Here is a 25,734-nt window from a genome sequence, read left to right on the forward strand (position 1 = left end):
TCAGATTGCCAATAGAAGATGATTATGTCAGATTTTGACCATTTAAAAGTTGGCTCAAATAAGGTTTACGAAGCCCCCCCGTTCACGCAAATGTAGAAGCCTTTTGCATATATATTTATTAATCAAAATTAGGACAGTGGTAACGGTGGTCATGATTCTGAGAAAAAGCGTCGGTTTCCTACGATAAACAATCAGAAAACTCTCTTTGTGAGAGTGAATGTGACGCTCTGCCGAAGGGCTAACGGTCGAAATGTCAGCTTTAGAAATTCTTTATGGTGGCCAATTTACATTATCAACTCAGTTGATAAAACCAAATTTCCCTGAAGGCTGTTTTACTTTTTTTGTGTCAATGTGTTTGTGGTCAAGTCAGGGTATCTATCTGATTACTACTTCATGTAACAAAGTGATGTTTGCATTAAATGATTCGAACACAAAGGAAATGTAAGAAAAGGTGGTTCACTTGTAACCGAACTGTACCCCTGATGGAAATTTACAGGTTCAAGCCCTGGTCGGCTCATTGTGCAGCGTTCTTTGGCAAGACACTGTACTCACAGTGCTTCGCTCCATCCAGGAGTGTAAATGGCCTGGGTACGGAGCGAATTGTCTGGGAAGCGTGACGAAATCTTGGGGTGTTACACTGCGACGCAATGCATCCCGTGTAAGGGGTAATACAGCTACTTCGAGTCGCTTCATGTTGAGACAGGGTTAAGCTCCAGCAAAATAGGTCATCTGACTGATGAATATGGACCTAACTTTTCTTTTTAAAAGAAAGCTTTTTTAATTCTCCTCAGTAATTAAAAGTGTCATGTATTCTATGGTTATGCCTTATTGTCACATTTTAAGATTCTATCGTCGAAAACCTTTTCCATCTGTTAAATAATGCACAGTAAAAACCGAAGACTGTGAAACGAGACGAAAATATTTAAACTGAGAAATAAAAGGAAACATATTTTAGAAAATTGACACAATTTCGGAATTTTCGAGTGACATTTGAGGATGAAAATAACCTCCTTCCCCCCAAAGCTGTTTAGGCAAAGGGATTTCTCATGAAAATTTTAGCTTAATCGTTGGCGAATCAAAAGCTGTGACGAAGATCATGATAATTACATTCAAGACAGAAAACAACCGCGATCGAAGCATAACACTTCTGGCTGTTTGTCGTGTCATTCAGTCGAGAGCTTATTGAGCGACTATTGCGTTTCACCATTGATTGAAAAGGAAGGTTATAGAGCTTGCTGCGACAATTTGTCGACTCTATAGACGACCTTAAACAGAAATAGTTGTCGCGCAAGTTTGTCTCGGTTCGATTGAGGGATAAATTTACAATTTAAATCTCCGGCAACGGTGAGTCGATTTTTTTTGCTGTGAACTGCCAGGATGGGTCAGACGGAAAGTCGACGGTGCAGAATTTGTGCTACAAAGTTGAATCCGAAGAAGAAACAGGACATGGAACAATCACTGTGTTCAAAGTAAGTAGCTATTGTGACATGAATAAATCACTGTGAACGTAGAGAAATTTGTGATGTTTTGATTATCGTATATCTAAGCTTTGACACATGGATATTTTAAACCAAGATTGTCGTAAAAGCTTTTCTTTGCCCAATGCACTGTGTGAATAAATATATTTCCAGGCAAAAATATCTAGTTTCTAATGGCTACCAAGGAAGCACCTTTACTGCAAATTCGAACTTTACAAAATTTGTCTTTGATTCTGCTTGAGTTACCATTCATGCTAAAATTGATAGGTCCAACAGAGAAAAAGCAAACAATGTAATCTTCGCAGCAAAGGCAGTCATTTTTACCTGAATGCATGACCAAATGGTCAAAAAGCAGACGAGAAAGTTCAGATCTTTGCCAGTTGCCGTTCTTTTAACCGTAGTTCTAAATCTTATGTATGTGTTGGGGAAGCATTGCAAGGAAAACGCGAACAGCCAAGTTGTCTCGTTTGTCGGTTTCCAATCGGCGAGAACATGTCGATAAAAAAAAAATTCATCAATTATCTTACAATATTGAAATATTTCGCCCTGGTTAGTTTTTAGCAAAACAACGAACCTGCTAATTTTGGAATGAAAATATTATGTGATAAGTTTTACGTCAGTATCTGAAATGAAGATTTTCGTTTTTTCTTCTGTGAATATTTGATAGTTTTACGTCATGCAGAACGAAACCATTGTTTTTATAAACTGTGGTTGCGTTAAAAAGAAATACGTACTCTGTATTCAACCAAGACGAGATGATTTTTCGGTAGAATTTTTTAGAAAATTACAGATTTTTGGTGGGTTTGAGAGTTTGTTAACAAAAAAAAATGCTTAAAATGCTTGGACTAAAATTTAACCATCAGAAGTCAATTCTTAAAACATTTAAAAGAGAAATACACAATCCGCAGGTGTAAAAGATCTTCGAGGCATTTTTAGAAGGTCGTGTTTCAAAATTCTGGCGGATTTCATGATTATGATTTCATTGAAAACTTGACAGAATTATGTCCCTTTTTGATTTTGATTTGCTTTGATATTTGCTCAATAATTAGAACACTAAATCTAATTTTTTTTTTGATTTGTTCTATTATAAGATAATAATTTTAGGTCAAAACCCATGACTGATTAATTTTTTTATTTGAATAATTGTCGATAGCCATAGAATCGTCCTCAAGCGCCGTGTTTGAAGTGTTCCTATAACGTGGTCAACTTTGCGTGAGAAACATTCGTGATTCAAAACCGAAAAGGAAAACCAACCAGCCACTATTTAACCCTTTAGCTCCCAAGATCTCATTGGTAATTCTCCTTACTGTCTGCCATACAGTTCTTGTGATGTTAGTTTGAAGAATTTGGTATTGGATCAACTAATAATCCCCTAATTAGTATCTATCTTTATTCTCATCAGTTGTCTGCTTGATATTGTATTGTAAGGAGAAATTCTGTCTTGGTCACTCATAGGAGTTAAAGGATGAACAGATAAGACAGACCGAGAAACTGTCACCTGTTACCCCAAAAAATGACTTGTAGCTGTTTTGCCTTATAGTTATCGCGAGCGGGGGTTGCAATTCGTTTGCCTGTGTCTAGGTTTTCAGGAAACCATTTGGTGCCTTACTCATTTTTATGAAGTTAAAAAGAAATGCAACACTGAAAGGGTTGATGCAACTACATAAAAAAGGGAAAAGAAACCGTTTTCGATGTTTATTGCTCCAATTTTTTTTTTTTAACAAAACAGACGCTTTCTCAGTGTCTGGACACCTTTGCCCAACCGTCGTAGACTGACATACGTCCATTCAATAGATCATGTTGTAACCACTTAAAGTGAGAATATTATTTCTCTAATCACGCTAATTCTTGTCAAGTATGAAACGGTGTTAAATTTAAAACTAGGTAAGCCCGTACGAAAAACAGTCGATGGCGCGTTTTGGACGCATTCCCTTCTGTAGTTCTGTTTTATGAGCATTATTTTGACTTAGCCACATTAACAAGAGCAAACTGTGGTTGGCAAATGTTAAGCAGTAATGAAAGGGTTAAATCCTTAGCGGTGTTCTAGGAGCGAATTCTTCGTAGGTTATCAACATTGGCAAATTTTGTCGCAGAGAGATCTCCTTTTTTTAGAAGTGGTTTATTATTTTTTTTGGTAGGGGAATTCTTGTCCCATCTTTTCAACCACTCTATCGGATAAATTGGTGAAGGATAAAGACATGGGGTTGTAAGTGCGATTTTTAAACCAAATTAAAATAAGACTTCGTTTATTGGTAGACTGCATGGTAAATTTAAAATGATTTACTTTGGTGTTTCAAAGGTGCAGGAAAAAGGGATCAAAGGCACTGTGGGAGAACAGGTCAACTCTAAAGTCAATTGTCGTTGGAAAAGGAAAAAAAGAAAAAAAGAAGAAAAAGAAAGGGAAAAAACAGAAGAAGAAGAACAAGAACAAGGGAGAATAAGAACGAGCGGCATTCTTGAACGAGTAGTAAACTACGGAAATGTTAGTCTTTCCTTGTTGATAACAGTTCATCATTAAGGTGACCTCATTGTAAATAGAATTCCCTCACAGTATTGTAACTGCGGTAAATCAGGGAAACTTTGTTATTTGCAATTTATGGATTTCAGATACCTTGTCGTGGCTATTCACGGGAAAGTTTGCTTGTATTGGAAAGGCGTGGTTTCTTTTTAGTAATAGTCTCGATGACGTTTTCATTACAAGATTTAATTGTGACGAATTAGCCAGAAAAAAGTCTGGTTGATTTTTTGTGGTTAAAGAAACAAATCAGATTTCCTGTACAGTAATCAATGGAATTTCCAATTAGAATTCTATGGATCTGTGCTTACATCTACTTGCAAAGTTACAATCCTCGTCACAATTGTTTAAACATTTCCTCCTTTTTCGTTTGCCATTGTCGGTAACAGAAGATTGGACCTCCTGAAAAAAATTAACCTTTTGGAGGAACTGGCGTGTTTCAATCAAACTTGACGAGGGTTGTATTTTTTGTTGTAATTATAGTGTATTGTAATGTTGTGACGGATTCAAATGGCTTAGGGTCCCAATAATGTTAAAAACTTTGCAACTGAAAATGAAAACTAGACAAGAATTGGGATTAATTCTTGAATCAAGGCACTATCGGCATGGATCGCAAACTACCTGCCACTTCTTCGCGTCCCACGCTCGTGACAAGACAAAAAACATCTTTCTTTATTTCTTTACCGAGCTCAAAACTTACCATTTCTCTTATTCTATTTACAAACATGACGCTATCTACATTGCTGATCCTAACAGTATTCGTCATAAACTTCGCTCACTGCGGAGTCTCTGTGGCTCAGTGGTAGAGGATTGGAGCGCGGAATCTGAAGATCTGAGATTCGATTCCTCATGGGGACTCAGAATTTGTTATTTGTCCCACGTTCATGACAAGACGAAAAACATCTTTCTCCTTTTCTTTACCAAGCTCAAAACTTACTATCTCTTTTATGCTGTTTACCTACCTCCAACTTGTTTCTCCATTCCGGCGTCACCAACTTGATGGCATGATGTACCCTATTGAGAGATACTGTGCGTCTATAGTTTTATTACTCACTGGACCCGTTATTTTAACAAGGTTTAGCCGTTTTTCAACAAACCACGTTCTAAACTTTCTTGAAATTAGCCGAATCTTTCATCAAAACATTTATTTTTGAGAACAGCGCCAAGAGGGCCGAACGCTAGCAGTGGAAGAGTATTTATTTAATGACAGCAACCCTCTTGTAGAGAATACGTAAAACCCACTGTTTGCCTAAAACCTCAGTTTGGGTTCGACCCTGTATAAATAACCGGCCCATTGTTTTCTTTAACGACACCCTGCAATAGGTTCGTTGAGGAACGGTTGAAGAACATACCACTTTCGTGTAAAACCGTGTAAACAAATACTTGACAAATAACTGCAGCGTTCTACACGTACCCTTCTGTAAAATGGGAGGGTAAGTAATGGGGCCAAGTGGCTCACCTGGCTGGAGCCTATCCCACTTTCTGTAGCATGAAGCGGCCGTGGGTATTGTTACTCCCCCTGGATGAGATGATGGTCTATAGCATTTTACCTCCTAGCATTTCGTCAGGTTTTTCTTCCAGTTGGCTGCCAGTCATTCTTACACCAGGGTGGATAGGGAAAGGCACTCTGAGAGTAAATTGAACACAACGCGATGCCCCTGCCCAATCTCGAGCGCGGACCTCTGTAACTAGCGTCCAAAGAGCTAACTGTTAAGCCAACCAATTTCTTTAGTTGAGAATTATCCTGGTTAAGTCTCTCAACGGGAACAAATCTCGTTCCACAAGTCTCGTCTTCTCGACACTGTCGTGTCATATTTTAAACAGACGGAGACTTTTCGTATATTTTCCATCTCCAACGTCTATGAAACCTTTTAAGGAAAACGTGTGGGTTGTGAAATAATTCAAAACGGAGAAGAAAAATTTCAAGTTTTCCTCAGCTTGGGGAAACGATTGTTTCACAGCTATGGGCAAGTAGGTGTCTTGTGCGTCTTTAGTGCCTCGCCCTATGGTTGATCAATAGACTGATCAAACCAAGGAGAACTCAAAATTAGGACAAATAAGTTTGTAATCATTTGTGGGAGTTTAAGGATTTAAGTTTGGTTTACAAGTATGTTGCTACGAGGAGCAAAAGCTTGCGTTTTACAAGTATATAAATAAGTTCCTAGGCTTATGCGTGCGCTTTAACATGTGGGCAGACTGGCAGAGCCAACATTTGCGTTTCAGTTGGTGGTTATTATCACAGAAATGAGCACTGGACTCTAAAATGATGCTAACCCCGATTCCTGTCCGTAAGCCACACCCATTTGCACATAGGTTCTTGTTCTTATGCATGCTGATGTGAAACGCACCCCGGAATCAGAAGAAGCAATAAGAGGTCACACTGTTGGACGCACGAGGATCTTTTGCAGAAGCTCACTTTTGAGATATTTGAACGTAAAATTTGAAAACCATGACTGAGAGACATGACGCAGATTCTTATCAATAGTCAGGAAAAATATTACGACGCTACCAATCCCTTGCATAGGAATATTGATTTCAAAGAGGGTTTTTGGGTTATTGTGCAACTTAAAACCCTTTCTTGTAGGAACTTAAACAAAGCGCAGAAAACCCAAACGAAATTGTTTTGTGCGTCTCAAAACGGAGAAGAAAAATTTCAAGTTTTCCTCAGCTTGCGGTCAGGCATGTCAAGGTTGGGTTTGTGCATAATCTGGATTTTTGTGGGTGTGCTCGCCTTAGCAGTAATAATCAGCAGTAAAGGACCTTTACTGATGCTTGCACTTTTGCGTACCTGTCATCAGATCCGTTTTTTCGGGGATTTCACGTGCTGATGCCAGCATTGATAGATGGATGAAGAGATAAATTTCTTTGATTTTGTGGAGCAGCTATCATAGAATCACCGACTAGAATTAATGCCCACGATTGTTTCACAGCTACGGGAAAGTAGGTGTCTTGTGTGTCTTTAGTGCCTCGCCCTATGGTTGATCCATAGACTGATCTAACCAAGGAGAACTCAAAATTACTCCAAGTAAACTGCTTCGATCTCAAAGAAAATTAAACCAAATAAGAACTGTTCAGAATAACTTAAGCCTTCCAATTGAAAATTAATTTACAAATAAATTTTGCACAGTCGAGGTCCTGGCATGGCATTCGAGACCGATCATTCTATAGGAAGTTGTTTTGCGAACGGTTACGTTTCTGGTTCTCTTGTTTATGACACTGATAAAGAAAACATCCAAAAATTCCGTATCTGAATGATAAATGCTGATTTTTTTATATTTTTTAGAATCAGGAGCACTGTAAATTAGAGAGCGGAGGACAAAACCTTTTTAGTGTTGATGTTGTCAGGATTTTTTCTTCTTGCTGTCGTTCAGATGAAGAGCTTAACCAGAATGGAATAAGCAGTAGAACCTTAATAACCCTTAAATAATGACATTTCTGGGGCACATGATAGGGAGCAGAGACTGACACCACACCCTCCTTGAGAACTGTTCATTGAAAGTGTAAGTCACTACGCCCCGTACTTGACAATCTTTCGTTTTACCCTCTATCCTGAACACATGGACTAAAATAAGGAGAAAAAAAATACAACCTCTTTTCTACCTTCACATGGTTGCCTGAAAAGTTTAATTTTTTTACAATGCAGTGCCTGAAGGAATTTTTAGCAAATCATGTGTTTGAAGGCGAAATAAAAAATTCTAGTGGAAGAAGGAAAATCCTTTTTTTTTTTACCAATTCTATGTGTTACTCTGCGGTATTTACAAAACTCACTTTTTCATAAAAGGCTTTTCACGAGGCTGAATGTTGGAATTCTCTAGGTGAATGCAATTGTTACGTTCAATAAAAGCAGCATTAACAACGATAATATAAATAGAATAAAAACTGGCTCCCAGCCCATGCAAATCTTCAACCCTTATGTACGCCATGTGTGTACAAACAAACCACATGTTATGAAATAAGTACGAAACAGACCGAGATTTTGGTATGAGGTTATTGTGGTATACCACAAAGAAGGGTGTTGTGAGAGCCATGCTCTTGACCCCGCCCGTCACGATCTCTTTGTTACCAGGCTGCGAGAGATTAAGCGCTTCCCCCTCCCTTCATCTCCTAAAACTTGCAAAGCAAACATGTGTGTAAACGTGCCATTTCCGACCAAAAAACCGCTACTAATCTGCGTTGATTCAATTACTTGCAGAATGAAGTTAACTAAGCCACTGTAGTCACGTAAACTCCCGTTGTGTCGGAATCCTTTTCTACTGAGTGTACATACAGCGGAGCTGTTAACAAGTATTTTAAGTTGCGGTACATTCCGAGCCTGCATGGGGTGTCACAAAGCGCGAAGACTGACTGAGCGATCAAGAGTTTAGACCAAAATTACTTCCTTAGCTCATTTGTGATTTTAATTAAAAGGAGATGTTTCCTGTAAGCTCGGCTTGAGTTTGATCAAAGTGAAAAATCGTTTGTTAAAGTGCGGGCTGTTATCGTGTGATCTAGTTTAAACATGAAAAATTAATATTGATCAATCTTAAGGAAATGAGCAGACCTTTGTCTGAGTCCATAATTAGGTTTTCTTAAGCTTTATTTTCTTTAAAACTAACAAAGGGAGTTGTTTATCTCGCTGAAGTTCGTGAAAGAATTACATATTTTTTTCGGTTTCTCTTTGTGATGTATTTGTCACACGTTTCGTTAGATTTTTCCGAATCAAATAATACTGTTTATTAGCCGAACCGATAAAAGCTTCTTATGATCTAAAAGAAGATATTGGGTTTTCAGTTGGCGCCTCAGGAATGTCTTCAACGGCCTTTTTTTACGATTTAAAAGCTTGCGCCTTTTTTGTGTCGGAAGCGCCACTTTTATACAAATGTGATATTTGTTCCGGAAAAGCAGATATAGTGAAAGATAAAACTAACAAATCCGGTATAATATAATATAACCCGGCAGGTAACATGCTTTCAAATGGGTTCGTTTCCAAGTATTTGAGGAGTGTCGTTGAAATCGAATATACCATAGATTGCTTTGTATTGCATTAATCAGCGACATTCAAAACTAATTTATCTTTGAGAGACATGTGTTTAGACAATGATTAGTGTTCGCCAGCTATCAGCAAATGTTATTCTTTAGCATCGTTTCCTGGGAGTTAAAAATGAAAGAGAAGCTTCCGTTTTGGCGAGATCGCGTGTTTCTAAAAAAGCACGTCCGGCTTCACCGACTGTCGAGATGAAATTTGCTAATTTTTCGAAAAATAAATCCTTTGTTTTCTGAAGAAACCGGAAGGAAAACATCCTGTTAATTGCTAAGAAATAGTTTTCTTTTTTTTCTTTAGTAATGCGAATTGTTCTCTGGAATTTTTCGTCTCAGCTTCATCACGCGAGCGAAAAAGAAAAGACAAGCTTACTTCTTACATTATCTGGGACAATCTAAAGAAAAAATATGCATTTTTTTAAAATATGAGTTTGTTTCATTTCTTGAGCTATCTTCAACATCAGTTAATCTTCTTGATTGCATTTCCCACATTTTTCAATTTGTGAAATGGTGCTTATGTCCAAATGAATTTCTTCAGCCGTGCTTCCTTTTCCTAGTTACAGAGAATTTCAGGTATTTTTCAATCGACATTTTCAAAAATTTGTACGTGCCGCAGTTCCTTTGATTCTACAGCTAACGATCAATTCAATCAATTTTTTTTAACGTAACTCGGCAATTATTATAAGGTGACTTTCGAACACTTGGTCCTTAAAACTTACCGCGCGTTTTACATGATCCCATATCAAACCTCAAATGCGTCATTAAGTTAATTTATGACCCATGATAACAATAAATGTATCATCATTTTCACGGTTAGTATAGTATGATATTGCTGAGTTCGACCGCAGGATATATTTGATGTATATATTCAATTATCAGTGATTGAAGACCACGAGGTCGGAGCGAATTCAATATGTGTAATAAAATTTAGCAAATACAAAATTCAAGTGTTTGAATTCGGGAAGAGAGTGGAATGAAGACTTTCCTCTGAAGCACGACAGAGATGTATTCATATAATAAAATTGTAAAACGGCATTTTAGTACTATGCTTGTTTCCCACTAAGTTTAGAAGCTTTGGAAGCGGTTGCTCGTGTCAATAAGTCTCGGAAACCTAGTGGTAATGAAGGTTTTCTTTTTTAAGTCAGCCTTTTCCCTTGTGGCTGGCGTTTTTTACTAGTTCATTCGTGTCCATGATCGTAGCGACACGGCGCCCACATTCGTATTTATTTCTCTTATGACGTTAAGTAGAAATGGAACTGTAGAAGCACACAGGTTTTTTCAGTGAATTGATCCAAATGCACCAAATTATAAATGAAAGGCATAGTCACACTGTAGGAGCTGAAACTGGCTAAACCAACTGAAAGCTGTGGAAACGGAAGTATATCCATTAATGAATCGAACCCTGAGACTAAGCAATTCAAGAGACGAGCCATACCATGTGAATGTAAAACATTTGAGTACAGAAATAAAACAACATTATTATATACCACTGATCTTATTTTGATAAGCAGTGCTGCAATAAGGGCGTTGCTGAAAAAAGTGTTATCTTGCAGAACATTCTAGCAAGCTATCAGTAATAGGGGATTAAACTGTGCTTTAATTCGGTAAACAGGCTTCTTTGGCCTCAACCACTGAAGACTGAACAAAACGAACCAAATTTCGTGAACTTGGTCTCAACATCCGCACAGGTCTTTTCGGCAATGGGTTTTTTTAAATGTGGTAGATCACAACTTACTTAAATTGCTAAATAAGGGAAACGATGTGCAATTTGACTGTTTGGAGGTTCATATAAGTTAGCTTACGTAGAGGGACTCAAAAATTAGGTTTGGATGAAACGACTTTAAGTTCGAGTCAGCGGGAAGTCGAATTAACCGAGTTCAATTCGAAATAGAGAGTTCAACTTGTGTCGTTAATGAAACACGAGGTGGTAGTACCAACAAATTTGTTAAATGTTATGTACAGCTTTCTTCTTTGAAAGAGCCATTTTTAAATAACTAAGGGGACCAGATTTCTTGTTCCTTCAGCGTTAGGTCATAGATTAAGTTTCTCTTTAGAGACATTTCACGTTTTGGTAGCTGTATAGTAAGTGAATCCTAACTGATGATGTATTGGTCCCCGTGAAAGTTTATTGGATTTTTCTAATACTCCCGTCATTGACAAATACTCACGTTTCTTCCAGCCCATTAAAGACTCATTTGCTACTTTACGATTATCGACTTTACAATGCACCAAGTCAGTCAACGTACTTCAAAAGAGTTTCTTTTCCAAGCTACGTAGTCTCACTTTCAAAAAAATGTTTTTACGCATTTCAAAATGGTCATTAATGCGAAATCAAACGGTAAACATGTTTGTATGAATAGAAAATTCTTGCCTTTTCCGGCGTCCCTACGTCGTGCATTCAAGAGTTTAACGTACGCATGGAAACCTCTTAACTACTTCCTATGTCAAGATACATTCCTAATGCCTTAACATTCTCAACGCGTTTTACTACCTTCGTTACAGTTAATTCAGTTCTCTTGAAGGAGGAAAAATTGAGCCTTATTCAGATGCAAGGTATTATACCTAAGGCTTATACTCCCTTTCGAACGAGAACGATCAGAATGTTCCAATTTTTTTGTTTTCTGAGAGCATCGTCTAAAGGAAAACGTGAGTCTTTAACGGTTGCGTAGGCGTTCTCCGTCAGTAGCCTTGAAGTTCAAGGCCAACAGATTAGAATTACTATGGAAGGATCTGCCAAGTCACTCGTTATACTAGTTTGGTCGGCCAGTAAACACGCTAGGTTTGAAAAGCTCTTTCAGTTCTGATGAGCCAAAAAAGGATTTTACACTCAAGCAAGGAAATTCGTAGAATGCTTTAGAATGCAGCTAAAGAAGAAAACGTTTGAGTTTGAAACGTGCCATGAAGTGGGTGTACAGCTCTGATAACTGAACGAACTTGTTGATTCTGTTATCACCGGAATATATGGGTCGTAAAAACTTCTGTCTTATATCAAATGTTTCACAGCGTAAATTGCAGTTTTTTAAAACATGACAGCGCAACTTTCCGGCGCCTCCATAACTGTATTGGCATACGAATTGCTTCCTAACTGAGTTCACGGTATGTGAGATGTAAACTTGTTCAGTGAAAGTATTTTGCATCGCTTGAAGAGGATATTACTGATGTAATTTAGAAGCATCGCAGCCAAACTAAATGGTCAAGTCCAACCTAACGAAAATTTTCGAGACTACTTGGCGTATTTTGCGTCCTTGTTTGGCGCCATGTAAAGTTTCGCAATCTTGAGAAGAACAAGGTTGTACTTTTGTGTTGATATAACTGTCACATAAAAACTATAGAACATAAAACGTTTTTGGGTCGTTAACTTCTTTTTTTGTCTTAAGATGAAGTAGCGCAAGTTTTTTCTCCGAGAAGAAAGAACATGGAACGTTTTTGACCGTCAACTTTGATTCAGTTGTCGTTTTGAGATGAATTAAGAGGTATAAGATTTTCTCACAAATTAAGTCATACAACGTTTTTTGGTTGTATACTTTTATTGTCGTTTTAAAATGAAGTAGCGTAAGCTTTTCTCCGAATTTAAAGAATCAGGCCTTGCGAACTTACGTTTGAACACGTCAGTTCGTTTTCCAGAATCGAATGAGACGTGACTGGCTCCATCCTCCTTCGGCAACTTAAAGCGCAATATAGTAAGACCTAAGTAGTTCTAATTATTTAAGCCTTTATATGAATCTTTGAGTTGATGGATACGGTGCGACACTTTTGACATAATCAAATACTGACATAAAATGCGCTTAATGATTTTATGTGCAAACAATTTTTCATTGAAGAGGCGTTTGACACGTTCACGTCGAAACCGCACCTAACAAACATGGCGGAACACGTATTGTGTTTGCTTTGTGTCGCACGGGGGATAATGCGTTTTGTTTAGGTTTGTGGAGGTGTTTTATTTATATAAACCACACACAGGCAGTTTAGAAATATTTTAATTTGAACGTTACCCGTCATTAGCACCAATTTGCTCTTTATTTTCTCTTTAGACGCTATCCTGGAAGGAAGGAATTCATTTTTACAGTGATCGTTGAAAGGTTTAGTTGACCATGAGGTGCACAACTGTGAGAAATTGCTAAAAATACCATTGTGTTTTGTTAGTCTATAAACTTGGAATGCCTACACTTGTTTTTTTTCTTAAAGTATTGTTGTTTATGTGTCGTGAGACAAGAAAAATCAACTTAGTAATATATTTTCTTGATCATCTGCGACTTTTTCTCTCTCGGCCAGATTCGAACTTTTGCACAGTGAAAGAAGAAAAGGAGAACAACATAACAAAGTTCAATTAAAACTCGACAAGTTGCAATCTATTTGTCTACGGTTATCAAATGAATAACCTACAGTACAACGCCACATGGTTCAATGAAAAGGCTAAACTGATAATTGACGCGCAATGGTGGGTGCTACAGAGTAAACATTTTCCGCTTGTTTAATTGGCATCCTTCTGGCAAGTTCTCCAGCAAAAATAACATTTCATCAAAGTACGAAATCCTGTGTTTACTAATTTAGTTAATATGATTTTTCCGCTAAGAAAACAACTGTTGGTGCCGGGATCTGAGAGGTTCGATCTTAAATATGAAATGTGACTCGAGGACCATCATCAGCTCATTGAGTATTTGACATATTTTCTTATCCATTACAGTTGTTGAGCTTCGTTCACTGATGACTGCTACTTACAGAACTCGAACAAATCCTCCATTTTCGTAATTGCATGCTGTTAAAGATCTGTTTCATTCACTGATTTCGTGTGACATTTGTTGACCTTTTAAATACAGTTCGTGCCTGTATGCTCACGTGAATTTAAAAAAAAAAAACTGTTAGAGCGTTGTTTTTGAAACATGCTAATTGTATATCTGTAGGCCAAATTCATGACAGTATTTCAAAGTAAGATCAACATACTAAATTGGGAATGAAGCTGTTATCACTGAGAAACTCAAAACTCAGACAGACTGCAAGTATGCCTAAACTTTGAGCGTCATTTAAGATTCCTGCTGAAAAGATCTCTGATTTCACAACTTACAGCACACGTTTTGATGTTTTATTGTCAACGACAGATGGAAATTGTAACTTAGTCTCAGTGTTATCAGTGAAAGAGTCATCTTGTTTGGACCCCATAACCATCCTGGCGGGAGACTCCTTTCAACGTCAACGCACCTATTTTTTTTCCCTCTTGTCAATGTTTAAACTTCTGTCTAAAAATACTGACCACGTCAGCTAAAATTATCTCAGTCTGCTCGCTGCGAAACAGAACAGTAATGCTGCTATTTAAACGTTTTGTCTGCTGGATGGAAGATTAAAACCTTTGACAAATCAAAAGAGTTAAGTAAATCGATGACAATGTGTATAAATGCTTGATTTTATTGGAAAGGAAATCACTAGAACTCAAGAGCAAATTTAATTGTTCCATAGGTCTCTTGGCACTTTCGTCTGTCGTCAGAGCTGAAACGGAAAAAAGAAAACTTGACGAAACGTCCGCTTAGCAAAATGGTGATCAATATTAATCGTAGGACGAACTCGGAGAATCAGTCCTGAAACCCCCTCCCAACGATCGGCTTATGGGCTTAATGAGGTCCTCTTTCTACTTAAAAACAAAAGAGTATATAATTTACAACAAAGTATTGACCACATTTGGCCCCTATTTTTGTAACCAGATACAAATAACGAGAATGTTTTTGTGTCTAAAATAACAACTCTTGATAAGTCGTCCAAGCACACCGACCCCCTTTTAGCAAAGAATGTGCGTTATTCGGTCGAGATGCGCCAGGAATCCTTCGTAGAGATATAAACATTTTAATTCGACGCCTTTCATTCTTAAAGATAGCGTAGGCGCTTAAAGATAATTGACATTTCTCAATGGGGTGAGGCGATTTTTTGTCAAGGCGGTCAGCGACACTTTGTCTATCGTGTCAATAGCGGGTTGTTTACGGACTTCATGGGCACGTACGCTGTTTCAACGCAAACACGATTCTGCTACAACAGATTGTCGTGGTGGGTGGAGAGGGTATCTTTAGTCAGAGTCGGCAAAAGCGAGCATAATGACTCCGGTTCCCTGTTATTGTCCTTTGTTTTCCTTTAAGTATTATTTTTGTACCCGTCAGGACTTCCCGTGCACTTTTCTAGCGATATCGTTGTTATTTTTATTAAAGTGTGCATCTTTCTTCTTACGACAAAGACACCACTACCCCCTCCTCGCTATCCATAGGATTTAGTTGCCTATATCTTTTAATTGGCGGTTAGTTTTGTACTTAAAATCTCCCGCAAAAGCATAAGCTGCTTTGTATCCCTCTTTCAATCACTCGGTAATGCAATTTAGAAGCTTTGTAGTGAATTCAATCAGACACAGCGAAGTTCATCGATCGTTTTTAGAACATTTTGGTCCCGTGCTCAAAAGTTGCACGCGAAAGGACACGTAGCAGTCAAAGGGTCAGCAATGTTTTCATATCATGAACATCAACATTGAATAATCACAAAATTTGCCCGTGACTTGCCAACATTCAAGTCATTCCTTCCCGGAAAAAGTTTCTCTGGAGACAAAACAATTGATAAAGGAAAAACCTAGAGGGATCCATTGAAGCGAGTGCGTCAAATAACAGCTATTACATAAGCACGTTAATTTAGATGCACAATCCTATTAATTCCTTGTTGAACACTTCCAAACATACCACACACTCTTGAAGGTTCATGAACTTATAAAACCCAAGTCACGTTTTCCTATCGCGATGAAAATCTGTTGTTATCATTACTCGTCAGGAATGAGAACTATGACAACTTCAAGACGATTGCATGTTAGTATTTAATAGCGCGATTTAATGCTACCAAAAGAAGGTCATGGCAATTGTGAATTTCACTTTTAATCTTCGTCGCAATTTTGCTACAGCAGTGGTGTTTGATGTTTCATAGCTCGCTTTCGGAGATTGTAGAAAACAATACTTCCGTGCTCCCGTAACGAACAATTTAGCATGGCCTGACGCCCAACTGAGAGACAATAATAATAGCCTTCTTTGTTAGTTTGGTGTTGCTGCAAGGACAGATTATAGATTTAACACCCTAGATCACGCACGGCTTAAACAAGCTCAAATCAGCTTATACAACGAAGAAAGTCAGAATTCTCATAGAATTAAAAGTAAACACTAAGTTATATAACTTTCCTTGTGTTGTGAAAGCGACATGGGCAACATTTAATGCCTCGATCACGAAGGACGATATTTCAGAAACGATGGGAAAGATAGAACCTTTAACCTGTTATCAAGTGGTGGTTTTGGTTTTTTAAATAATTGGGAATGTTTTGTTGGTTTTCTCAATCATTTAAGTCGATCATCAAATGTTCGTGACTTACAAGTTCCACGTGAATGATTTTATCGCGTGATCAGTAATTTCGAACGAAAACAACTTCCGTTTAAAGTTGAAATCAACAATATCACCGCGCTTTTACTTACTTAACCACTAAGGGTGTTTTTATTCAAGATTCTGTTTCTTTAAATGGTCTCGAACAGTTTTATTTAGTTCACTAAGATTATAGATAAGTGCTTATGCATGACTTTTACAACAACGATCACCGCTAATGTTATGGTTGTCATTCTTTAATCGCAAAGTTAATGATGCGAAGTTATTGCGGTGTCTGCGGCCGCCTCGATTAATTGTTGTCACTATTATCAACACTACAATAGGAATCCTGCATCTTAACTGCAATTAATCTTTCTTTCACAAGAACAATAATTGATAAATACCACTAGCAATCGAACATACTTTTTAAAAAATTATTAGATACTACAGTTTGTTTTTATATTTCAGTACACGATGAAAAATTGGCGTCACCTCGCCTAATTTAATAATTTATTCGCGGTTTAAATACGAAATATAGGGACTTAAGTTATCAGTAGGTCTTTATTTTTTTAAATTTTTACTGTTTGTTTCATTATTGAGTTCGTTAACGGCCTAAATTTCAACGCAAATATGTAAACAGTAATATTGGGTGCGTTGCTTTGTCCGTTAATTGAAGTTGAATTTATGTAGTTTTCACGATTCTAGTACAAACGGCCAAGAAGCTGTCCAGTGGTACGAACAACAAACAGATCAATTTTGCCAAAAAAAATAAACGTTTAAGGACAAAAATAACACCAATTTACGGTCAAATGGAAATTGGTTGTACAGTTATACGAAATTCACATATATTAGATGTCATAATAATGTTAATAATGATGATGATAAAACAATAATACTACTAATAACAATGAGGTACAGCATCAGTAGCTTCTAACAATTTAATCATCAATTCACGCGCAGCATGTGAATAATTCTTGAAATCTTATTTCATTTCAAACATATTATTTCCGAAGGGTTTCAAATAATACTTGTGTATAAATATCAATACTATATTCTTTAGCTCTCTTTCCATATTATGGTACTCTTCCTCGCTTAGTTAATTATATTTTAATTTCATTATGGATTATGCCTCAAATGTTTTCACATATTCACCGGAGGCAAGTGAGAAATAAATAAATCGGAAGAAAACGAAACAAATTTGCGAATATTAAAATCCGCACCCTAATTTTTAAGGACAAGAGTGCGTTGTCAATTTTGTCACGGATGCTTTCTACGATCTGAATTTGTGGGCCTATCAAACTCCGTGTTATATTTTCATTAAACTTTTAAGAGCGATTGGAGTCTAAATGCAATGACTTGTAAGTTTAAAAAAAAAATGGCTAATTTGGTCCAAAATGAGTCAAGTTCAACGGCTTATGATATCGAAATCTATGTTTTAAAACAAAGGGGTTCTCGACCTAAAAATCTGCCTTAAAATTTGTAGATTTCCGCACATCTTGGCGTATGTTAAGTTAAATTTAAATACCAGTGGATGGTTTCCATTGTCTAGAATTTTCCTACAAACTCCTATTCGCTAATAAGGTCTCCACACTCCCTTTGGCGTTGTGGTACCGTTCCGTTCGTGAAGGACCGTGTCCGCGTGTGAAACCTCGAGTCCTGTGTGGTGATTTACAACGTGATTTGACATATTATCAATAGGCTCCTGCTTCAACGAGATCATTCCGTGCCCGTCGCTTCTGGGCAGACCGTTAAAGCTACCCACGCTGTTCAAATCCACGTTTCCAAGAGGTAGCGGTATCCTCTGTGTAACAGCGGGGCTTCCTACCCCCATGCTTTGTCCCACAAGGGGCATCACACCAGGTCTCGACATGGGGAATGTCACCCCCGCAGTGGTGTTCGCCTGCGTGATAGCTCCCACTGATGTAGTTTGAGTTATTGGCATGTTTACCTTAGTCATTGCTGTTTGTTGCATGAATGGTTGTGGACGAAAGGTGTATCCATTGTTCACCATGCCATTAGGCAAACTATTGTTGTTCAACATAGAGTTGTTAACAACGGAATTCGTTCCGGGAGACGTGTTCAGCTGCTGGCATTGTGAAGAGAACATGCTGTGAGCAGGATCCATGGGCGGTGCCGGGCACACTTGATTCATGCCTCCGCCGATACCGTCTGATACTGTTGTCAGAGTCGTGTTCGTTGTAGCTTGCGGCGATGAACGAAATGGAAACTGCGCTATGCCCTGAAATCTTGGTTCGGAGTAATGAGGAAGCATGGGTACATTACCACTCGAATTCTGCAAGTTCACTTGAGGTCTAGGCGCTGAGAGTGGGTTTAATGCCGTTAAGTTCACTTGAGCATCTGGTGGAGCGTGAGGCGGCAAATTCGGGCCTAAAAATCCCGGAAAGCCAGCGTGGAAACCCCACGTGGACGGTGAACGGATTTGATTGCTATCTGTAAATAAAAGAAACAAAACATATTGCACTTGTTTTGAATAGCACAGCGAACTCCCCACAGGTTTATAATGATGCTAAAGAGTGCCTCCAGAGGTTATTTTGATAACGAAATATGGAAGTAAAGCTTAGGAATTAGCAAAGAGCTGAATTCCTTCTTTGTTTACTACATCGAACAATGCTATCCGCGCGCACTCGAATAAAACATCGATACGTAGAGCTTTTTCCGGTTTTAAAAGAGATAAATTCTTTTGTTATGGCATCTTTAGATAAAGAATACTCCAAGATCATCGATATCGAGCTTTCCCATAATCATTGAATCTAGTAGATACAAACCACATAATAAGAGCTAACCAAAAACAATTAGTTTGCTAAGTCAACTCCAATTAAATGTAACAAAACTGGTTTACCGCACGTTATCGAGGGCACGTAGATCTCTCCTAAGTTTTGAAACAACATTTTCAAGGTAAAAAGAAACTACGACAGAAAAAAAAAGTAAAAAGCTTTCCTTGGCAGCTCAAGATACCCATTAAAGATCGTCGGCTGGCGCAATTTCCTATTTCCGATTCATTGTGGCACTGTTTCAATTCCAGAACATTTGAATTACAAAAAGCCACATTTGGTTTTGATTGAAATCTTTGATTTAAGTCTCCTTGGATATTTTTAGGACACCATCGAAACCTCATTGTTTAAAATGAAGACTTGTATGCAGCCGAATCTTACGACTGAAAAGGGGAACATTCTTAATCCTGATTTAAGATCACTTAGATGGAAATGTCTTGCGAACGAAATGAGGAGTCCATCGCGACACTTATGAACGCAAACTAAGTCCGTCAAGTAAATATTGACCGAGTACCCGATTTTGCACATTGTTCACTTGATGACACTATCTTTACAAAGGGTCTAAGATTCAACCATGCAACAGCCTTAAAGATTCCGTTTTTACGAATGATTATTGAGACGTTGGTATCAATGCTTTCGTTCTCCTCAGCAGTTGTATCACTAGTCTATAGGAAAACACCAGTAGAGAGTGTTAGATTAATTATCGGTTTCCTAAAAGGAAATTAGAAAAAAAATTTAACACTGTGGAAAGGTGTGATCTTGAGGAGAGTTTTTCGTTGTCTAGACGGGAAAAAAGGGCGTTAATGTTTCCGTTTTGTACGAGTTGCATTATTAGGCAAGTCAGCCGACGTCAAATAAGAGTTTCAACTATTTCTTTAAAAGAACTATCGTAAAAAAAACCTAGATGGCTGGGTGACCAGTATTAGAAAAATTGCCTAAGTAAAGATGGCCTTGGATTTTAAACAAAAGTAAACGATATCAGCTTATTAACCGTGCCTGTACGAAAAAGAGTTGGGAAAAAACGAAAAATTGCAGTCTTGTCTCTCGCGATTTCAACTAAACAAAAACAGTGCTGCGCTTATGACGAAGCGGTTCCGGAAACCAGATTTTAAATGTTCCTTGTCTAACCATTTCCTCCACCCTTTCGCAACATTCCTCTTAAGCTGATAGCAGACGGAGAAACCAGAAAACTCCAAAAATGGCCTTTTTTTCAAAGCTTCTTACAAAGTAAATGAAGGTTTTAACACATAGCTCTACTTACCGGGAGCGAGCGCGCTGAAGGCTGATGTACCGTCCGGGGGTAATTTGACGGGCTGCAAAGGACCTGGGTGAAGCTCTGTAAACGGGCCGAAGCTGTTGTCTCTAATAGAGCGACGGAGGCCCTCAAATCCCAACTCTGAGAGACGATCTGAAAAATGAAATTGGTCGTAGCCTGCTTGGTCTCTCTCGTCTGAACGGGTTCTGTGTCCTATCAAGGAAAAATGAATTTCCTGTCATGAGAGCAACTTGACGCCAGCCCAAGTTGTTGTAACTTTGGATGCGTGTAAAAAGCTCCCATTTGGGAAATATGCCAAGAGGCATCTTTCTATTCACAGAAGTCGAAATAAATCGTATCAAGGATTCCCACGTGTTATTATTCCTTAATCATGACTCGGTACTGAATTGGGACTAGGGTAAGATTTGTTATTAAATTCACGTCGAGTGCCATCTTGTATTTGCAACCGTTAGCAAGTAAATTGAGGGAAATTTAAACTGGAAAGAACGAACTGTATTTAGAATATTCGGACAATTTCACCCTTAACACAAGAACAAGCGCTCGTTTAATAAACACTGGCCGCGATTTCTCCCCTTCACGAAGGAAACAATGAATAAAAAAGACTATTAGGTTGCCTTCATTCGCTCAATAACTATCCTTGCGACAGAATTTGAATATGACCGCGATCCTAAATCCCTAACATTGCTTCATTTGGCTGAGAGGATATAAACGTCTTGAGAAGATTAAAAAAGCTAAGTTTTCGAAGTACGGTTATTTATAGCTTTTGGAAAAGAAAGGGGTTATCGGAAGAACTTAAACGGAAATTTACCATTTATAAAATGCTGCAGGCAAATGCGTCGTGTACAAAAAACGCTGAAGAGCTGAAAACTTTGTCGACAATCTACGTATAAAATCAAGGAATGTTTGCAAAGCGCTGGATATTGCTCGCTTAATTGAGAATTTGAATCAGTCACGATCGGTAGTTCCTTTTTGCTATGAAATTCTGGGTTAAAAAATCAGTGAAAAAATTGGAAATGTAGCAGGGAAAGGCACGATGTTCAACCACAGGTTTGAACAGCTCTTTTTTTTTCATCAATTTCGACAAAATGAAGCCTAAGTAGCAGCGTGGTTCTCTCTTGGAAAAATCCACAAGTTCGTTTCTCTCCTAGTGTGAACAGTTGGACGCTAAAAGAATTATCAACAGGCCAAGTTCGGGGACTCTTTGTACGACTATTAATTACATTAAAACTGCGGTATCGGAGAACCCAGTTCAGCTGAGAATCCACTAGCTTCGAATTATAACATTGCATGAGGTACACAGCAGAAGATCTGTAATCGTCTTTGCAAAAAATTCAAGCTCGATCTTGATAATTTACGTCGCCATGAAGCAGAAGCGAGAAGATTTTTATACATCAGTTTACATTTTGAAATATCAAAATTAAATGCTCAGATCTTCTATCAGCTATATCATTATTATTGCTTTTAAATCAATGTTTGAATTTTCCTGCTTTAAAGGTCTGACAAGCTGCTCTTTGAATCTTGTTATTTTGTTTTTTTTCTAACTTTTCCCTTTGGAATTTAGAGTAAATGATGGATACTTCTTACATCAGAGACCTTAAATCATATGATTTTATGCTATTCACCGAGTTTTGCTGAGACTGAAAAGGTTTCTCGACAATTTGTGGATTTTCCGGTTTAAGAAAATTACATAATATCACACAAAACTTATGGCCAATTATTCTATTGCAAGCCATTTAACAAGTAGGCCAAATGATTTCATGCCAAAGACGGTGGATTTAATAGGAAAGATAAGAGAAAGAGAAAATTTGGTTTTAGAAAGGTCGTGCTTTGAAGTGAGTCCTTTATCGCTGACTACCCACGCTTACATCAGATGCTAATGAGAAATAAAAAATGATGTGGATGCAAATGAAGAAGAGTCGCATGTTCATCATTTGGGAAAAATTTTCAAGTCTTTGTAAAGACGGAGAAATCTTGCGATAAGAGTTGCTTGATGTTGGTTTCTTCGCGAAATTTAATGGTTTTAAAATTTTAGTGAATTTAATATAAAATTTGAGGTTACTTTTGGTAAAAAATGTATTGCTTGGTGAAGTAGGTTTATTGCTTAGGAGACAAAGTTCATGATTTTTTTTAAAATAGAGAGTTATAAGAGAATTCTCCAAGCTTGATCTCTCTGACAGAATAATTGCTATTTTGTGGTTTGAGGGTGAACTTCTATGATGGTGAGGCAAAATTGGGACTCCAAAAGATTCAATACAATGACTATATATGTGGTTATTACCAAACAAACTTCTTATATTTCACTTAAACCTTACCAAAAGAAACCACATTGAGGCCAGTTTTGGCGAGCAACTTCAATATGTTTGGAAAAAATTGATCTAATAAGATTTGCCCAAAAAAATTATTTAATGACTTGATTGATTTTAGAAAGGATTTATCCTTCTTTGAGCTTCACAAACTCCCTTCTTTATGGATGTAAATAATATTTTTTTTTGTCAAAAGACATATTGAATTCCCTGAACATCTGGCTTTTAATTGAAATATTTTTGTCCAAAGGGGCTTCTGTGTTTGTCATAAAATATTAAAATGACACAATACCCAACAGTGACAAAAATCTTCATAATCAATAATGAATCTGTCATTTTCTAGTAGGCTTATATGCATAGCTATGGTCTAGTTTCAAATTACTTCTTTTGTTTATCTCGAACCAAAACCATGAATTTTGATTTTTGGACATCTATATGATTTTGGTGGTTTCAAGTTAAAAGTTTCATTTTGACCTTGCCACCATAAAATATAGATTTTGTTGACGCTGGTAGGGTTTTGGTTTATTTCCACAAAAATCTGGACAAGTTTTGGAAGAAAAAAATTTAATTGACTCATGAAGAGCTGAAAGTCACACTAAGGGATTTTGGTTTTGGATGAAATTATGTTCTATTTTTTTCTTTACTATCAATAATGACAATTAAAAGCAGATCAGCTAAAAATCCCATTTTGAGGCCTAGCCAAGAAATGTAGTATTATTGCCTTTCACCCAGTAAAAAAATCAGAAATAAATACACAGAAGAAGTAAATCAATTACTGTCCTAATTCAATTAAAAAGGAAAACCAAAAGTAAAATTGAACTTTCTTCATAGGGCAGGATCAGATAAAACTCAAAACTAAAAACTAATTAGTCAATTTTTACTTCAACATATGTTTCTCTCCAGAAATTAAAAATAAACTCTATTTATTTGACTACATAATTCTGTTTGCTGAAACCCTTAGCTGAACTGCACCAAAAGTACACTTGATTGTTTGCTTTCAATTTCTAGTCTTGCCTTGCTCTTTGTCTCTAAGACATCCAATTTCGGAGTATGTTTTATCTGATTTATTAGCCTGATTAAGACGAAAGAGAAATGCTATTAAATTAACAAATGCATTTCTAAAAGCCTCGCGAAGACAGGTGAAATGGCATTACAACCTATTTGCCACCTGCCCTGCCACCTGCATCTGTATTGTATGGATTCTTCAAAACATACGATAATAAATTCAATTAACGCAGCAACCAATGGGTTTCGCCCGTTTTATGAATCATTAATTGCAAATTAAACATTAATCATGTTCCCGCGTATCGCTTGAATCACTTGTCCCCGCTACGCGTGGCTTCGGCATAGAATGAGACAACGGGATGGCTGTATTTATCTAAACACAGCGTATGTTTATTTGCGGTAAGGCGGCCAGCATTCATGAATCTAAACAACATAGCAGCACCCGTTTCAAAATGAACCCGCAAATTTTTTATCTGTTTTAGGTTTCAACAGTATCGACAAAGTCAGGCCACTGCGGCAAAAACACTACAGACTTGTATGTTTCGGAATGGTCTTGTTGTGGCCGCGAATACCTCGAGATATTAAAAGCTACAAGGAATTATGAATTTGCCCATCGGAAAAGATGTTTATCTCTGATTGTACATCAATTTTCAAAATCAAATCAACGTCGGAATCAGAGTTTTAAATTCTTTGAAAATACACGAAATTTTTTTCTTTTCACTCAGAAAAAATTTTTTTTATCCAAAAATTTTAAAGAGGAATAAAAAATAAAAATCAAAGGAATAAATGAAAAAATATGGAGACACTAAGCTTATTAAAAATTTCAAAACCTTCTGGGTTACGATGAGCTCGGGTGAACCACAAATACGTTTGTCAAACAACCCAAAAATGAGGAAAGATTTTGTGAGGACTTACTACGCGGTTCCCGCGGTCCGTCTACGGTGACTTTAATAGCTCTGCAATATGTGGCGACTTGAGGTGGATCTGTCTTCACCGTTATTGTCAATGTGAACGTTTTACCTGAGCACAGGTGGAAAAAAAAGCAAAAATAAAATAAACTGGATGTAAACAAACCGGGCAAAAAATATTCAACTTACTACATGCTAAACCCATTCAAGCCTTTCACAAACAGACATTTGAAATTGACAACCAATGTGCAAGTCCCATATAACATATGACATGTTTTCATGAGTGCATGTCGTTTTCCAGATGGCTGATTCCATACCGAATGCAGTAAGTGAGTCAGTCTTTACAATACGCGTCAATGCGAACTGGTTGGCACGTATCTTACCTCTTCCGCTACGTCCTACGAATCTAAGATCGTTGAAGCGCGCGACTTGATTTTTCATGACGGCAGTCGCGTTTCGGAGTTCGGCCGAGAAGTTCTCGTCATTGCCTGCAGCGATCGAGACGAGAACTCCATCGGGAATATCACCGAGTGCAACAACCTTGAATGCAACCGGTAGCGTCTTATTACATCTCCAGTGCGATGGCAACACGCTACAAACAAAGTTCGGAGAATCCGTTTTTACGAGCTCGCCTGGGTATTCAGCCAGTGCTTCAATGAGCGATCGCTCCCCTCTAATTTTTCGTGGGACCGCATTTTCTGTGGCAGTGGTCATGGTTCTCCAATGTGTAAACCACAAGAGTGAGCCACCAGAATATGTGTGGCGAGCTTGGCACACTACCGGACGGTTGAATCAACTGAAATGCTTCTGGCCAACCACTCCCCTGAGATTTGACATCTGCTGAGCCTACTTGTTTTGCGTTTTTGTGATGTACAACAGATGAGCCAATAGCGGCGGGCGACTTAACTAGCTCACACGCCCACCGCTGGCATTTATCCAATGAGCTCACGTACTCCGCATTCCGATGAATTCTCTCTTGATTTCTCGAGCGTTCCTGTGGTTTAATGTCTTCGCGAGAATCATTGTTTGATGACATTGAAGAACTGAACTGCGGCGAACCTTCGCCAATTAGC

General features: G+C 37.8%; 1 protein-coding gene and 2 long non-coding RNA genes across 4 annotated transcripts; 2 read left to right on the plus strand and 1 right to left on the minus strand.

Annotated features, from left to right (window-relative positions):
* The first annotated feature begins 1,089 nt into the window (after positions 1-1,089).
* Positions 1,090-4,564, plus strand: LOC113676447 (uncharacterized). Its single transcript, XR_003446708.2, has 2 exons — positions 1,090-1,469; positions 3,778-4,564. It is a non-coding gene; the product is annotated as an uncharacterized LOC113676447 (long non-coding RNA).
* Positions 4,565-11,723: 7,159 nt separating this feature from the next.
* LOC113676075 (uncharacterized) lies at positions 11,724-13,877 on the plus strand. Its single transcript, XR_016189226.1, has 2 exons — positions 11,724-12,108; positions 13,044-13,877. It is a non-coding gene; the product is annotated as an uncharacterized LOC113676075 (long non-coding RNA).
* A 3,424-nt stretch (positions 13,878-17,301) lies between these two features.
* Positions 17,302-25,419, minus strand: LOC113676023 (runt-related transcription factor 1). 2 transcript variants are annotated; one of them, XM_027192638.2, is made up of 4 exons: positions 25,045-25,419; positions 24,669-24,773; positions 20,431-20,637; positions 17,302-18,828 (listed from the first exon to the last, which is right to left on the minus strand). In XM_027192638.2, exons 1-4 carry the CDS (start codon positions 25,373-25,375, stop codon positions 17,951-17,953), a joined length of 1,521 nt encoding a protein of 506 aa, XP_027048439.2. In that variant the 5' UTR covers positions 25,376-25,419; the 3' UTR covers positions 17,302-17,950. The 2 variants fall into 2 exon arrangements, with proteins under 2 accessions (XP_027048439.2, XP_089070894.1); XM_089214768.1 differs by lacking the exon at positions 20,431-20,637.
* Positions 25,420-25,734: the final 315 nt, after the last annotated feature.

Source organism: Pocillopora damicornis, chromosome 8, assembly GCF_964200805.1.
Source record: "Pocillopora damicornis chromosome 8, jaPocDami1.2, whole genome shotgun sequence".
Classification (NCBI taxonomy): domain Eukaryota; kingdom Metazoa; phylum Cnidaria; class Anthozoa; order Scleractinia; family Pocilloporidae; genus Pocillopora; species Pocillopora damicornis.